The sequence below is a fragment of the Limanda limanda genome, chromosome 7, assembly GCF_963576545.1.
Source record: "Limanda limanda chromosome 7, fLimLim1.1, whole genome shotgun sequence".
Lineage (NCBI taxonomy): Eukaryota > Metazoa > Chordata > Actinopteri > Pleuronectiformes > Pleuronectidae > Limanda > Limanda limanda.
Window position 1 is genome coordinate 7679649 of NC_083642.1, and position 17238 is coordinate 7696886.

The window sequence follows — 17238 nt, forward strand, 5'->3', positions numbered from 1 at the left end:
GTCATCGAGTATCAGAGGAACATCTGCAAACCTTTTAGTGAAATGTTAAACTTCTCAGGATGCGTCTTACTGGACTCTGCGTCTCTAGCGTCCGACCTCGAAGCTCCGTGCTCCTCCTGGAGAGATCCCAGTGTTAATAACCTGAGATCGTGATGTTTCCACTGCGTCTGCCCAAAGGTGTTGTCATGGCCGTATTAGATTTGCTTTTGTGATACACATTTTCCAGAGGTTTTTTTTGTGAACACTGCCCCGTCATTGTCCTGCTTCCCCCCCCCCCCACCAGCAGCAGCAGCAGACGACTGCGTGTCCTCCTCCAGGAACAGGCAGATGTAGTCAATGTACTAAGCTCCGGGGTTTAGATCGCAGGTCATTTCCCAGTGGGATCAGCCGGCTCCTGCAGAGGGTTTGTGATAAGAGTGGATACTGGAAGCTATGTAAACCTTGTTAAGCTGCCCTTCCCCTGTGTGCAGGGGGGTAATCCCAAACACCTGGGCTAGTTAACTGGGATTTGGTGGGATTAGGGGCTCCATGAGGCAAACCTGATCATACTTCGTCTTGTTAAATCCATTTTCATTCTTACAGTTCACACTCTCCAGCAGTGACTCAACAGTTAACTTTCCTATTATTTTATCCCTGTCCACATCAGATATTCAGGCCGAGCAGCCGTAGAATTCAGTGGAAGTAGGTTTTGGTTATTCCCGGTGTAACAGGACAAATTAACCCCCGCCAAAATTAAACCCGGGTATACTTTGGCCCGGGCCAGAGTATACCCCGGGGGATAACATGCACTTTATCTTGAAAACAAGCATGGTCATTTTGATGTTGTTATCAGTTTTATCTCTGAACATTTATATTGTAGCGAGGACTTGCTAGTCTTAGAAGTTGAAGTTTAAGGACGTTTTGACTTTATGTTACAATTGCATATGTTTTGGGTATGTGCTTTTATTTGAATGTGTAACACTACTTAGAAGTGTTTTGATCTTTGTAGATGTTTTGATGTTGTAATCAGTTTTCTGGTTGAAGTAATAAAAGTCTAAGTTAGTTAGTTAAGTTAGTTAGCTTTCTCCCTTAATTTACCTGACAAAGCTGAACCCCACATAGAATGTTGAAAAATTAAGTAATTCTTGTGTATATCATTCAACACTACTGATATCATGGGGGTATAATCTGGCCTGAGGGGTATGAATTGGCCTAGGCCATAATATACCCGGGGTATAATCTAGCCTAGGCCCCTTTAACCCCGGGTATAGTCCGGTCTGGGGGTATACTATGGCCTGTTACACCGGGTTTGAAATTCTTCTTTGAACTTCTCGATACACATTATAGTGACAGTTTGGAATCGGCGCTGCTGGAGAAAATGTGATTTATTGCAGTTTTATTGCTTTTCAACACAGTGGCACGGTGTCAGCCGCCGGTTGCTCCCCTACTTTGCCCCCGACTGAAATATCTCAACAAGAATTTCTTGAATGACTCGACCGTGACATTTCATACAGACGCTCACGCTGTCCACAGGATGAATCATATTGCCTTTTGTGATCCCCTGACTTTTCAGGCACTGATACAAACATTTTCTGTCTTATTGAAACGTCTGAACACATATCTCATGGATTGCCGTGAAATTCAATACATACACTTGCGGTCCGGTCCCCCCCTTTTGTGAGAATTGAATTTTTGCTCTCATGGCACGGTCAGAATTTCAATTGGTCCAATGTGTTTTGACCAGATACAGAAAATGAATGAGCCTCAGTTCCACTTGGTTTTTAATGCAGTTTTTTGCAATGTTTTTAATCTTGCTTTAATTTTAGTCCAACGAAAGCTTTTTTCTCAAAAGCCAATTCCGGGGACTTTATTGTTTTTTATAATTGTTTCACTTATTAAATTGAGTGGAGAGATCACAGAAGATGAAGGTTCAACAAAGGTTCATGATCAATGTCTTTCTGTTTGAAATTTGTTTCCCTTTATGTTTTATTCAGGCTTTTTCGATATTTTTCCAATTTAACCAAATTCATCCTCAACACGATTCATGTTCCTTTAAAATCTTACTTTGAGAAAATCAGTAAAATGTGACACCAGCATGAAGACAGTTCCAGCTTTTTTTAACCAACCCCCCCTCCTCCTCTCCCCTTCTCTCTAGATGTGGACGAGTGTGCAGAGGCGCTTGACAACTGCAGCATCGATGCCATCTGCCAGAACACCCTGAAGTCATACAAATGTATCTGCAAGTCGGGCTATAAAGGGGACGGCAAACATTGTGAAGGTAAAAGAGTGACAGGTTTAATACGCTTGTTTTTCTTCTGTGGTTGGAGGCACAAACTTCTGCTCCCATCTGTCGGGGTCTGGGCAGGATTCTGTTTCCCGTACACTGATGTAAAACCACATTTCTCGTGTCGATTTTCCATATCTCTGTGAACGTGAGCCCCTGGGCCGGTGACAGGCGCGATAAGAGCCCGTGTCTCACTCAACACAACTTATTAGCTTTCAGACTCTCCTGCAGAGGGAGGAGGGACGAGGGAGCGAGTGGCGGACGGAGAAAGGGGAAAGCCAGGTGCAGAATGCTCCTTTGTGACAAGATGAAATGAAGCAGTAAATTTCCCTGCACATGTTAGAGGAGAGAATTAAGATAGCGGCTGAAGCGGCAGTCAGAGGCGCTGCCAAGCAGTCGGGGATATTTCCACAGCCAGAGGCAGGAACTCGCAGACTGTCAGACACAAATCTGTTTTTCTTGCCTCGTTCAATGTGCCCAAAAACCTCCGGATCATTATATCCCACAATTTTTATTAGTATTATTACAAAACCATATTTCTCAATGTCATTTTCTTCCCTCTACCATTATTATTCTTTCATTTACTTGACCGAGTGTTTTTCATGGCCTTCTGCCTGTAGGTTATAAAAAGCCTTGCTTTATTGAGTCTTTTGTCAAATATATGCAAGGCTGGGTTTCCATTGAGCTGAAGGTTAGCTGATGGCTCCTGGAGCCTGATATGCTTGTTGAAAATTTCAAAAGCAGCGCTGATTAAAAGAGAAAGAAACGCAAAAGGGTTTAAGTAACTAGTGATAAGGTTTTAGGAGCAGACTGTCCAAATTAAATGTTCACAAAAAGTCTCTCTGCTGTGGGCTGACGCCTTTTTGTGTTAATAATTGGCAGAAAGGGAAAAAAGTCTAATTTCCAGGTTCTGATGTTTCTGTGTCTGCAGTCTGTGATTCAGATTAAAGCTTTAAGTGTTAGTGAGTTAATCTAAAGGCTTTGATCAGTGTAGCTGTGGGTCATTATCTGCCTGTATGAGTGGAAGCATGTTGGTATCATCACACAGAACCATTTAGATTTATCGTCCACACCAACAATTTATAATATTATGTTATAATATAATGATAATAAGGATAAACAATCTCGTTATCACATTTAATGGAATTTGAAAGTCACTTCATTTTCGTTTTATCATGTAATTTTGTATTTAGTATTTAGTGTTGATTTTAATACATTTTCATTACATTGTTTTCAGGTGAACATACTTTTCACAATAAGAAAATAAATAATTTTAAACAAAAAAGATTCTCACCAAAGCAAAGAGCAATATTGCATCTCAAACATTTGATTGTAGAATTAAACTCTTGATTATAATTTCTGTATAAATGTTTCACTTATACACAAATCCACATCTCTTCTGTGGAAATAAAGTAGACATAGACGAGCAGTGAAATTAAAGACAGATTCAAAGCTGCTGGAGGCGAAACACTTTTGCATTAACACAGTGGGTGTTTCGGCTTCAGTGTAGTGGAGCAGTGACGGGTGTGCGCTGTGATGGAGGAGTGACAGAGTCGTGTGGGAAGTAGCGTCAAGGCCGGAGCTGCTCAGTGTTGCTTCTGTTGCTTCTGCTGCTTCTGTTGAGTTCCCATCCTTCTGCTGTCAGGTCCAATCAAACCCCCGAGTGAGACGAGCTCAGAAAGGAACCCGACAACCGGGATCCTCGGCCCTGAATGGGCCAGTAAGTGCTGAGTGGAAGTGCACTGTGTTCTCAGTGCACCTTGTCTGGGTCTCCTCAGTGAGGGCCCCCCCCCACCCGTCATCATAACCGTAACAGACAACTCCACTCAGGCTGTCATAGCGATCTGCAGCCTCTCTTTATCTTTCTGCCTCTGCTCTTTCTTTTGTGCATCGCTTTCCCTCAGTTCCAGTGACCGGGACGGATGAACTTTAGGGGAAACATTGATTTATCCGTCTGATGCCTGTTATTAAGTATTGGCTGCCGGTCAGTCTGTAATGTCAGCAACGCCAATACTGTCAGTGCGAATTTAAGGGGAAATTCCTCTCTGATAACACATATAACACAAACTATTCCTGTCCTTTTTATTTGTAATTATCCAGAAATTTGGAAGAAGTTTTATATAAATAATTGATATCATTTATTGGATACAGTCTGTTTTAGATGCTTTAAAATTCTGCCAATGTTAACATAAAAAAATGAATGTCTTGGCATGAAACCACTCAGATATTGGACTGCAAAATATGGCATAAAAACTTGCCTGTCATCATTATTAGACATTAAAGACACAACAATAATTCTGAAACTCTGCAGTAACAGGTGAACCTACAGTTGTGGTTTTCCATGAAGACTGCTCCCACATTCCAAAGTCCTGCATGAACCCGGATTGTTTCAAGTTGTCGACACATCCTTGTGTATCTTCTCTCTGCAGATGTGGACGAGTGTGCGACTGAATACAACGGCGGCTGCGTCCACGAGTGCATCAACATCCCTGGGAATTACAGGTGCACATGCTATGATGGCTTTCGCTTGGCACATGACGGGCACAATTGTCTCGGTGAGTACGTGATGTGCGGCCGTAGAAGTGTGTGTGTGTGTGTGTGTGTGTTTGAGAGAGAGAGAGGCTGTTTTCTCCCCCTCACATTTCCTGCAGCTGGGTTAATTATGCAGGATTGAGTTGTTATATAAAGGTTTTTTTGTCAGAAGAACCGATACATTAAACTGCAGGTGTCACAATTCAAACTCCACCTGACATCACCCATGTGGTTGCATGAACTCTCCTCTCTGCACGTCTCATGTCACATCCTGGATGGTAATGTATGTGTCAGGGCTGAACTGAGCTCTTATTAGGCCGCGGCTTCACATATTAGCCGTTTCCTCGTCTCAAGTTGCAGGTAGTCTCCGGTGTGTTTTGTTAAACGTGAAAAAAGAGAGGGTTTAGGGTAATAAATCTGAAGAAAGAGGGGTGAATTTATGAAGAGCTTGACCCTGAGCTGTGAGCTCCGAGTGAGCCGTCAGCCGACCGTACTTTCCCATGGTTTAATATTTCACCAGTGTGCCGTTCATATCGCTTCACGGAGAACACGTTACACTTAAAAAGGAGATGAAATGAAGGGAACAAAAACAGTGCTCTTCCTGCGGCCGGGAGCTGCTAAACATAGACTTCATCCACCCCCACCCAGCCTATTCTGTCCATCTCGCTGCTTGTCCTCCCCATCCACCCACCTTCCATTCCTTTTGTTATGATTCCCCCCCCCCCCAAGTCAGACCCTGCTGCTCCTCAGAAACCGTCTTCCTCTCGGTTACAGCCTCAGCAGAATGCGTTTCACTTAAGCTGCTTTCCCACATGCACTGAACTCCGGAGAGTTATCAGCACTTTCTCTGGAGGAAGTGTGAACGCAAACGTCCGAGTTAGAGCCTCGGAATTATCTCTGGACTGTCTTTGCCTTTCTCACGAAGAAGACATGACGAAAGATGTCCCGAGACTGCTGCACCAAACCCTCACCTTAATGCTGCAGAGAATTAGTTGCTGAATTAGTTTCCTCCCTCTGCGTTGTGCATGTGTGAAAAGAAAACTGCGGGAAAAGCTCCGGACCCGATTCCCCTGGACTTTATTCACAGGTCATATCTGAAAACCGTTTTGGATACTGAAAGCTGGAGAACCCTGCTCGCTGCTGAGCAGTGGTGTAGAAAGTACTTGAAAACCATACTTGAGTAAAAGTACAGATATCTTACCTGAAAGTGACTTCGGTAAAAGTAGAAGTCACCCGTCAGAAAGTGACTTGAGTAAAAGTCTTAAAGTAGCTCATATTAAAAGTACTTAAGTATCAAAAGTATCTGGCGTTGAAATGTACTTAAGTATCAAAAGTAAAAGTACAAGTACCAAAATTAAAGTGCTTTTTATAGTAGGCCTATACAGACACAAAACAACCCAAAATGTTTCTCCTCAAGATTTATCTCAACTGACTGAAAAATTATAACAACAATATGAATATAATGTGTATAATGTATTATTTTACAAATTTTGAACCCTAGATGAGAGAGAGAGAGAGAGAGAAAGAAAGAGAGGTGCGCCAACCTCCGCTGCTCAAGTAACGAGCCAGTTTGAGAATGTAAGAAGTAGAGAGTACACATATTTTTGTTCAATTGTTACGAGTGAAAGTAAAAAGTCGTCAGGAAAATAAATACTCAAGTAAAGTACAGATATGTGAAAAATCTACTTAAGTACACTAACTAAGTATTTCTACTTCGTTACTTCCCAACACTGCTGCTGAGAGCTTGTTGCAGAGGAAAGTAGCAGGCGGCTACAGCGGATTTCACATTCAGTCGAAGCGATGACAGAAAAACTTGTCAGCACTTAACAATGATCCACTGCAGAAAGAGCCTTCACACGCACAAGGCAACACAATCATATCAGTCCCTCAGTAACCCGCTGAGCTGAATGTAACGCTGGGATTAAGCGACGCTGGAATGGAAAACACACGTCTTCAGATCGATAATAAACCTGCTCTGACTTGACGACGCGCCTGCTTTCTCTTTCTTTCTTTCTCCCCTTCTGAAATGTCTCTCTCTCTTCATCCCTTCTCTCCCTCCTGCTCCTGTGTCAGAGTAAAGCAGGGCTATTTTCCAAACCATTTAGCAATGGCGCTCAGTTCTGCGCGGATCATTTGCTTCACCGTGGATCGGCTCCTGCCTTGCGTGCAGGTGTGTAATCGCAAAATATATCGTTGTGTGTCTGCCGCTGTTGCATCAAAGTGTTGCCTCCATTGATCGCTTTGATATCATTTGTCATTGTGAAGCAGAGTTTTGTTTTTTGATTGTTCTGCTCCGTGCGAGAGGGCACAGACGTCCCTGGAAGGTTTTCTCCTGTGAAGTAACCATCCAATTATTTATTCAATGACAAAATACGTGTTTCATTCCAGCGCAGCAGATGGGTTCTGATGCTAAACGATCTACAGTATATGCAGCTGTCAACTACAAATCCTACTATTTCCTTGAGACCCGCCAGGACTCTAAAGACTTAATTTTCTTGAGAATTTAACTTATTCTAATGCCCCTGCTCTGCTCAGCTAAGGAAATAATCCCCAGCACAAACACAAGAGAGGAGAGGAAGAGGTAGAGCCGGGGTTTTAATGTTAAGGCCCCCAGCTTCCTCTTCCAGGTTTAAGCTCCTTTTTGGCCCCTGAGAAAAAAGATTATTCCCCTCGGTCCTGGAGTGGAGAGCCTAAGCGGCTGGTTCCCAGACAAGGTCAAACCCTCTGAGCCCTTAAAGACCAGATGTGCCCGGGGCTGCGGAGAAGGAGACGTTCACCTGATCCTCCAAAGTTCACTCTGAGTTTAGACTCTGAGAATCTTTGAGGTGTTTCTCTTTAGATTCACCCCGTGTTGTTTTCCCACTTAGCTCCAGTTATTAGGGCCCGAGCACTGACATCAAAGGTCAGGTGAGACCCTATTGAAATTGTAAGGATTATTATTATTATTAATATTCAGGCAAATGAATTGGCTTTTTGAGGGCTTTACCATGCTCAAATTCTTACCGTAATTTGCAGAAAGTTAGAAAGTGGTGAAAATGTACGTATTCTGAAGGAATTTTCAATGGGCGTCGCAAAATGGATCAACGGTGCCCCCCGAGACCCCTGGAACGTGTTCACATTGACAGGTCTTCACAAAAATCGATATACAGGTGTATCATGACCAGACAAACAAAAAAACCCTTCAGGTGCAATGGGAAAAACGCCACAGGAAGCCTGCTATTTTGGATTTGGTGGCCATTTTTTTAGTTTTATTTCTTCAGCTCTTCAGGTTGATATTGCAGTATAAATCCTCAGCGGTGGAACGAAGCTTCCCGCTCTCGGCCCTCCGAGGTCTCTCTGTGGCCGGTGGGCTCCCTGCCTTGGGGGGCTGTCAGCTCAGGGTCACGAGCTTGCCCGGCGCACACGCATCCCCGTCCGGGTCGCTCTTTGTTTGCTCGCTATCACGCGTGCCGCACGGCTCCTTGTAATTGGGATGTGTTGGCAGCATAATGACATTGGGCGGTGGCAGGAGGCGGCAGAGCGTGAAGCAGAACGCCGCCTCGTGAGCCTCACTGGTGGATGCTCCCGGCTCCTGAGGTCTCCCCCCCTGTCCCTGAGACCCCACAACAATGTCAGGGAGCCAGCAAGGTGGAAGCGATGCAATATCACAGCACACTGCTCCTGTCTGCGCCCAGTGAGATGTCACTCACTGTATAATTTACCTCACGGGGGAGCTTTTGTGCCCCCTCTCCAAACTCGCACGTAAGAGAGGAAGTGAGGCATACAAGAAGTTGATTACATCTTTTATAACTGTCATTACTGTGATCTGGAGGGTGAGGGTGGGATGGCGTTTAATCACCGCACTTCTTTCATGGCGAAGGCTGTAAAGGTTTTTTTTTCGAGTCTTAGGAAAAACAGGGGAATCAATGTCAATTTAATCCAAAACACACATCCTCTTTACAATGAAAACCAGATGCAGGAAGGCTATTAGTTCCCCACTGCAGCACCGCCGTCCCCACATTTATGACCTACGTGTTTTGGTTGAGGTCCGACAGAAAACCCAAATGCCCGCTTATCATTACTAGTTCGTTAAACTCTCTCAAGTAGCTGAATACCATTAGCATCTGCGCAAATACTCCCCCCCCCCCCGCCCCCCCCCCCCCGTCCTCGTGACCACAAATCACAACAGGGCACTTCTATCTGGAGCAACACAGATATTTTTCCACTTTAGATACATAAAGTGGAAATGCCACAATAACACGCAGCCTTAATGGGACTCGCTGGGAGAGACAAAGGCCGGCTCCAAATGGACAAGACAGATGTTCCACAGAGAGACGCCGCCGCCACGCTGCAGGAGATGAGCTTCTGTCGTTTAAACGTTAACTTCACCTTATGTCATCCATTCATCACATGTTGCTGTAACCAGGGAACTGATTTTGGGGCTCCTAACTAGGGTTGCAAAGGGGCGGAAACTTTCCGGAAACTTTCCGGAAACTTTCCAAGGGAAGTTAAGCTCGGGAATTTTGGGAATTTTGAAGAAAAAATAAATAAGCAAATTAAACCCTGAGCAATAAAAACATCATTCAAAACTCTATTTTAAAGATGTATGGAATGCAGCACACGCTGCACGTTGAATGTCAACCCTCCACTGTGCATTCTTCCATCACATGCACAGATAATTCCCAGCATCCTTCACTCTACAGCAGGGCTATTGAGGCCTGCTGTAGTGTGCAGGACTAGTCAGGTAAGTTTCCATGATATTACTGGGGAAAACATATTAGCATGCTGATTGAGGATTGTTCATCTGTTCATCTAGCCTATTTCCATTCATTTAACCATCATGCCAATCATTTTTACAGACGATTCCAATTGTTTGGCTAACTATTTATATCTCTCGCATTGCATTTGTGTTTTTTTACAAACTTTTTACTCATCTTATTCTACAGAACAATGCCACGTGCACTTTCTCATGTGTGGAGACATTCCACACCATCCAATGTAGAAGGAAAGGCTGTGTACATTTGCAAATACTGTGCAAAGACCTATGTTAAGAATGACACAACGATGCAGAAGCGTATCAAGTGCCCAAGGTTTCCTCAGGACGCAAATCAGCCTATGACAAAACAAAATGTTTATATTTATGTCTGTATATGACAAGGTAAATACAGTTAGTATAAATTACCTACCACATTTCCAGTTTATTCCTGTTAAATCCCGTTAATTCCCGTATATTCCCGTATATTCCCGTTAATTTCCGTTAATTCCCATGGAAAGTTTCCAAGTTTGAATATTCCTGGAATTTTGCAACCCTACTCCTAACACACACACACACACACACACACACACACACACACACACACACACACACACACACAGCTCAACAGACCATGTTTCTTTGATTCCTATTGACCAACAGTGATTTGGTTTGTATTGATTCAGCAGAGCTCAATTCCCCATGCAATTTATAGGGAAATGAATGCCCTTTTACTTTCACCTTCCCCAAAGACGTAACATGATCTATAACACAAAAGCAATGTCACTGCAGCTTCGAAATAGGCTTCAGAAGAACAGCTTCGAAGCGGCCAGAAATAAAAAGGTCAGATCTGTTCACTGTCTTTTGTCTTTTGCTAATATCTCTAATTGTAAAGCTATGGTGTTTATGTGAGAATCACTTGGAGAGAGTCCCTCGGACTGTTTGATGATGGATGAAGCTTTACCATCAAACGGGTAGCCTCTCTAAGGCGTCGCCCTCGGAGCCTGTAGCCCCGCCTCTCCTAGTCCTTTGGGGTCTTGTTGCCACGATGGCTAATCAAACAGGAGGTTTCAGACTGATGTATTATTGACCAGGTTCTGGTGGGGGGGGGGGGGGGGGAGTGGCCCATCAAAGAGCGTCACGCGGATTTGCTCTGCAGCCTTTTAAAAGCATTCCTTTTCAAATGTGTGGAGGCAGCGGTGATAACCTCTGCACCTTTCGCTCCACTCGGAAAAATATATCCTGATCCCAGCCGGCATGAGGTGCCTTCAACTTCCACCTCTGACTCCTGAACGTGTAGGGTTTAGTCGGGACAATAACGATGAACTCCTCTCGTGTTACAGCCAGGGGGGGGGGGGGGCTCAGGGTCGCACAGACACTCCTTACCTCCCTTGTGAAGTGTGTTCGTTTATCCTTTAAGAGAAGATGAGCCAAACTCAGTTTAGTCAATCAAAGTATTTATTTAGGACGCAATGAACAGGTTAAAGCAAAGCAATGGGCTTCCACACACTAGTTGTATCAGAGCGCCACAAACATCCGGCGTATGTCCATTTTATAACAGGAGATCTTCGTTCCTCCCTCCTCGGAAGTGCGCAGGCGTAATCCATCCTCCTGGCATTTGGAATACGGAAGTAGACAGGGAGACACTCCCAATGACGTTATAGTTGCTCGGCAACCTGTTTACTTCATGAAAGGCCTTGACCCATCAGATGCAATGAGGGGCAAAACTGTTGTCCAGCGAAGCAAAGAATATGATGTTTTCTGCTATATCAAAACAAACCTGACTGTGTAAACTTTCGGATCCTCGAAACAAAACAATGTCACAAAATGAAGTCAACAAAGTCACTCCGTCTGACCTCCAGAACTTATCTGACCGCTGTTCGAAACCTGACCATCGTTGTGACGCACACACATTTCTAATTTGTAGATTAAACATTAGGAAGGAAAAGGTTATTATTAAATCATTTGTACAAAGCATAATATCTAGCTAAAACTACTCATATCTTTATTGTTAAGAGTACAAATATAATTTGAAATGATTCTGTCAGCACAGACTATAGTTAAATATTTTGAAATCCTAACAGGGGCTCAGGGTCGCACAGACACTCCTCACCTCCCTTCATGCAGATGAAAACATGCACGGATCGGGTTGGGACACGGGCGTCTCTCCACGGGTCAGAGCAGAGGAGCAGGAGTGATGAGTTCAGGGATGGATTTGAGATCGGTGCGTTAGCTGTCTCACTCGCTCCCTCCTCTCGGGATTCTTCAGTCCCGTGCACCATGAAATGAACAATTCCAGCTGCGCCCACTGGCAGGGCTCCGGGGGGAAACTAAAGCCTGAGATTGCGTTCGGGGGTGCAGGCATGCAGCAGACTGGGAGCCATCAGACGTCAGCACTGGGCCTCTTGTCTGCTTGGCATAGGGCGGTCCACCCGAACACTTATCCTGGGGTTTTGTTTTTTAAAATACTTCCAGACTTGTTTTTTTGGAGGAACAGAGAAATGCCATTTAGCATGATCTTAGCTCATAGCTTTTTCATTTAGGAAAGAACTCAGCGACAGATTGGACTCGGAGTCTGTGCTTATTTACCCATGTGGTTACCTGGGAGACGGGCCTGAAGACGAAAGAGTTCCATCAAAGTGAAATGAGCTTTGTTTATGTAAAAGCATAAAAATCAAACAGTGCTGCTGGTGTAAGAATAAAACGCTCCAGACGTTCTCAGCAGATGTGATTCGGTTCTATTAGACACAATGATTCAAGCCGACAGGAAGTACAGGAGCTAATAAATCTAATAAATCGACACTAAACTGTTTTAATACATCAGCTTTCAGCCTGTAACACTCTCACACAGGATTTAAGAGAGAGAGTGTCTCATGCAGCTGAAAGCTCAGGACATCTTTGCTGCATATTATTTCATACAAGCTCCGCTGACAGTTTAACACAAGTCCAGATTCAGCTTCCCTCTCCTTCAGGTTCAGGGTTCAAACCCCGGCGCCGTGCTCTCTGTTCAGTGGTGTGAAAAAAAAAAAAAAACTGCACCGTCACCGAACTCCAGGAGCCGTGGAGAGAAAGAGGAAATGGTGTAATCCTGTTCAAAATCAGAGGGGGATCTTGTTTTAATTGAAGCTGGCTGTGTATGTGCCGCTCGTTACTCACTGATGCTGAGAGAAGCCGAGTAAGTTCCTGTTCTTCCACCAGCCCCCCCCACCCCCAGCCGCTCCGCTCCCTGTCACTGCACATGGCTCCGATTTGCTGCCTTATTAAAGACTGTGCGCCTCCTCGGCTCCTGTAAATGAAAATGCCCCAAAGAGGCCGGAGTCCGTCCGCTGGCTTCCTGGTCTCGGGGGCCGGTCTAGACGACAGAGACCTTTCTGTCTGAGTCACACAGAGACCGGGCAGTGGGACGGATGCATGGACAGCTTTGATGACAGACAGCAGCAGTTTTTCACTCCCTGCAAAAATAAAATATAAAAAACCCTCTGGGGCCAGTAAAATGCCCCCGAAGTTGCTCGAGCTTTTCAGAAATAAAAGGAGAGCAGTTGAGCGTTTTTATCCAATATATGTTCAGGAGTTTGTGCGAGGCGACCACGGTGTTTACACGGCTCTAAAGCTCCACACAAGGCCAAATGTTATATATACAGTCAAGGCTATCTGAGAAACCAGCGGACACGGCCTCCGCAAACACCGACAATCTCTTAATCTCTCTCTCCGTTTGAACCTTTTACTTTTTCTCCCTCGGTCTCCCCGAGTGAAGCAAGGACAGAGCAGCGACATATCTCATTTTTCCTGAAGTGAGGCAGCTCTTTTAAACTTGATTAAGACACAATTTTAGTTTTTTCCCTTCCTCCTCCATCCTCTCAAGAGAATTTTAAAAATATGTTTTTAAGTCCAAATAACACGAGCACTTCTCCCCCCCGGCCGATGCCAGAACCCCTTTCCGCTTGGAAATATTTGCTTTGGACGCCAGCCTTGCCCAGCACACAACACAGGCAATTATGGAAGCTATTTAAACAGGAGAAATCCACTGACAGGCGACGCCTCATTTGAAGGGATGAGGGAATCAGGAAATGAAACCTTCATTGATGCGCTGAGGGCATGGAAAGAGAAATCCCCCCAGGACGGATGAAGCTGGTCACATATCTCACGGGCATTTTGTGCATACGTATCGAGGACTTGTGTATTTGTGTAGCGTTGACACGTTTGGGGTTTATGTGTGTGTGTGTTAGGATGTTTTCTGGAGTTTTTTATTTTTTTATTTTTTGGGCTCCTGCGAAAACAGTTTATCTGCAAAGGTGCAGCCGTGGGTTGCCGGCAGCTTTCATCAGCTCTGAGGTCTCTGCTCTGCTGCTGCTGCTTTCATGGTGGAGAGATGAAACCATGGGGTCAACACCAAAGCAGCCGCACAGCTGAATGAAAAGTCTGACCAACATTTTCTATTTCGACACCGGCCTCTCTGAAGCTGTCTGCGGAGCGACGCTTTCCCCCGGTCGACCTCAGCTGACACGACACATTGTTTTTCGAGGGACGGGACAGTTTTTTGCTCGTGGAATGTGAGAGAGGAGAGGAGAGGAGCCTGCTACCTGCCAGTGACCTACTTATCACCCCCGGAGGTTTCTGTCGAATCAGGTGCCACTTTGAAAGCACCCTGTATGTGTGTGTGTGTGTGTGTGTGTGTGTGTGTGTGTGTGTGTGTGTGTGTGTGTGTGTGTGTTCTGAGACGCAGTGAATCCACCTCCATCCAAATTTCTCTGTGGAAAAAAGAAGAAAGGACAGAAACAACGTTTAACTTCTAACTTTGCCGGGCTGAGAATTCCCCAGAAATGAAACTCAACCGAGGCCGTCTCACGCTGGACAAATAGACAGTAAATTAGTTTCGCATGATGGTTTATTAAAAAAAAGAAAGAAAAAACTCTTGTGTATACAGCGGATTATTGATGCATCGAGCTGAGGGATGGATAAGGTTCCAGTGTGGTCGGTGGTGAGAGGCGGAGCCTGGGTCTCGGGGGGGAAGCCTCACAGCACAGCGGAGGCCGCCAAGCTCTGCAGCACGCCATCCCCCATGGAGCCTGCAAAACATCACGTTGTGCAACTTCTCTCATTTTTAAAAAATGTTTTTTTTGAAAAGATTAATGGATAAATCCTCTGCTGTTCATTTGCTTCTATTGTCGAGACCCACGCTGAGTTGGGGAAGGAAAAAGTTGTGTGTCTTTAGGAGAGAACACCTCGATGTGCACGATTCATTACGAGTGGAAAGGAAGTCAGCAGCTCTCGTGGTCAGTTTCTCTCTCTCTCTCTCCCTGAGGGCGAACAAGGCCCGAGGCGACACCTTTGTAAACGCTCTGCTGGCGTACGCAGTTGTTGAGGTGGATTCATATGATTGCTTGTTACCCTGTACACCCCCACTAATCTCCCCCCTCTCTCCTTTCTTTCCATCTCGACTTTTCCTCTCTCTCTCTCTCTCTCTCTCTCTCTCTCTCTCTCTCTCTCTCTCTCTCTCTCTCTCTCTCTCTCTCTCTCTCTCTCTCTCTCTCCTTCTCATCCTCCTCCTCCTTCCTCCCTCTCCCCTGCATTCCTGCTGTCATGGGGCTGACAGACACTCGTCATCAGCAGGTACTCTGACCCAGGTGGATCAGGTTCCCCTCTTGCCAGGGGATTGTGCCGCGTGTGCAGTTTTATGGCTGAGTGCTGCACAGTTGCAGGTTTTTAGTGCACCTCTGCTCGGCTGCCATGTCTGATAACCATTAAGACAGACGTGGCCTTCTCAGACGGCTTAAGACAAACTCCTCTGGCTTTTCAAAAAAGATACAAACACTTTCTTTTTCCTGCCTTGTGACATTTGCACATCAAGGCTCCACCTCTGCTTGTTTTACCTGCTAAATGATACATTTGAGAAGCTAATAAATATGATTTGAAACACAATTTATTATTTTAATTCTATTTAATTTGAAGATATACAATATAAAAACAGAAGCTATTGTAACATAAGGTTTTTACACAAGGAATATAGAGAAGGTTTACAGCCATGCTATATACGTGCCCTTGATTATTGTCAGTTTGTCCAGAGCAGTTTTTGTTTGTTATCAAGCTCAATCAATCTGCACTAAAGATTCAGGCTGGAACGAGTTCTCTCTTGGCCCTTGTCCCATCCTGTCACCAAGTTTGGTGGAAATCTGTTCAGCAGTTTTTGTGTAATCCTGCTGACAAACAAACAAACAAGCAGACAAGCAGATCAGGCAAAAAACACAACGTCCTTGGCCGAGGTAAAACTGTTTAATCCGACACAGTCTCAGAAGTTACTGTGCTGTTAGCTCGGGAAATTGCATTTTTCTAAACAATCACTTTTTCTCTATTTAGCAGGTTACATTCCCTCGATGTCATTATACTTGTAAATTAACAGAATATAGATATATCTGCATTCCAAGAAACCCTGCCAGTTTCTGATTTACAGCTCTAACTGGGTCTTGATTTGATTGCAGACAAACCCTCAGACAAACAGTTTTCCATGTAGCATTTGTTCTGTCTTGAAAGTGATGTTATTAATTTTGAATTTATGTCTGTGTCTCCTGGCAGATGTGGATGAGTGCTCGGAAGGCAACGGCGGATGCCAGCAGATTTGTGTCAACATGATGGGCAGCTACGAGTGCCGCTGCAGAGAAGGATTCCTCCTCAGCGACAACCAGCACACCTGCATCCAGAGGCCTAAAGGTTAAACACATGCACACACACATGCACACACACACATGCACACACACATGCACTGTTTATTCATGGGAAATAGCAGGACACATATTAATATTAATGCATTTGGTGGAACCTCTTTAATTCAATGTAAGATGTGGACCTTCAGGTTTATTTTTTAACAGTTTAAGTTGTCGAGGTCTAAACTCTGGGATCGGCTCTAACAGGCGTAAATGAAAGGCGAGCAAAGGTAAGTGTCTCCAGACTGAGGGGAATAAAAAGAGCAGGGATGAATCTCTCTTTTCGTTTTCCACCCACCCTTTTTCAAATTGAACCAATCTAGTGCTTGGCAGCATTTGAAGGTGTGGTGGTATGAGAGTGGCCTGCGGGGTCCTGCGAGCAGAGAAAACAATTAAAGGTGCAGCCGGGGGCAGACACGCCTCTTGTTTTTCGAGCATTCCTGTGGGATGGAGACGTGACAGGAGAAAGCACAGAGCCAGGCTGAGGTTTACTCATCAGACACGGGCGCACCACCGACATGCGTTCATAAAGTCATGGCTGGAATAAGGTTTTAATTTTTGCATTCTTGTCTCGTTGCAATTTTTCCACAGTGGCTGAATTTGACAAGTCTGTAAAACAGCAACGACAGTGGTTGTAGTTTGTAACAAATTCACTCCTGTTTGTTAAGATTGCACAAAATTATATATTTATATCGTAAAAAAAAGATCAGACTTAAAAAAAAAAAATAAAGGGAAAAAAGCATTTGAACAACGTTATGGCTGGAATTAGGTTTTCATTTTTGCATTCTTGTCTCGTTGCAATTTTTCTACTGTTTCTGAATTTGACAAGTCTTTAAAACAACAACAGTGTGGTAGTAGTTTGTAACAAATTCACCCCTGTTTGTTAAGATTGCTCAAAATTATATATTTATATCATTAAAAAAGATCAGACTCAGTATAAAAAAATAAAGGGAAAAAAGCATTTGAACAAAATATGCTGCCATTGTACTTTGTTCAGTCGTCATCGCTCTGAA

The 17238-nt window shown here is 44.4% G+C and overlaps 1 protein-coding gene across 1 annotated transcript in view; it reads left to right on the forward strand.

The window, feature by feature from the left end:
- scube3 (signal peptide, CUB domain, EGF-like 3) overlaps nucleotides 1–17238 on the forward strand; it is a 74207-nt gene that overhangs the window by 17693 nt on the left and 39276 nt on the right. Inside the window, exons 2-4 of the mRNA XM_061075031.1 lie at nucleotides 2135–2257; nucleotides 4693–4818; nucleotides 16098–16232. Coding sequence (XP_060931014.1) covers nucleotides 2135–2257; nucleotides 4693–4818; nucleotides 16098–16232 — 384 coding nt within the window. The remainder of the gene's footprint in view (nucleotides 1–2134; nucleotides 2258–4692; nucleotides 4819–16097; nucleotides 16233–17238) is intronic.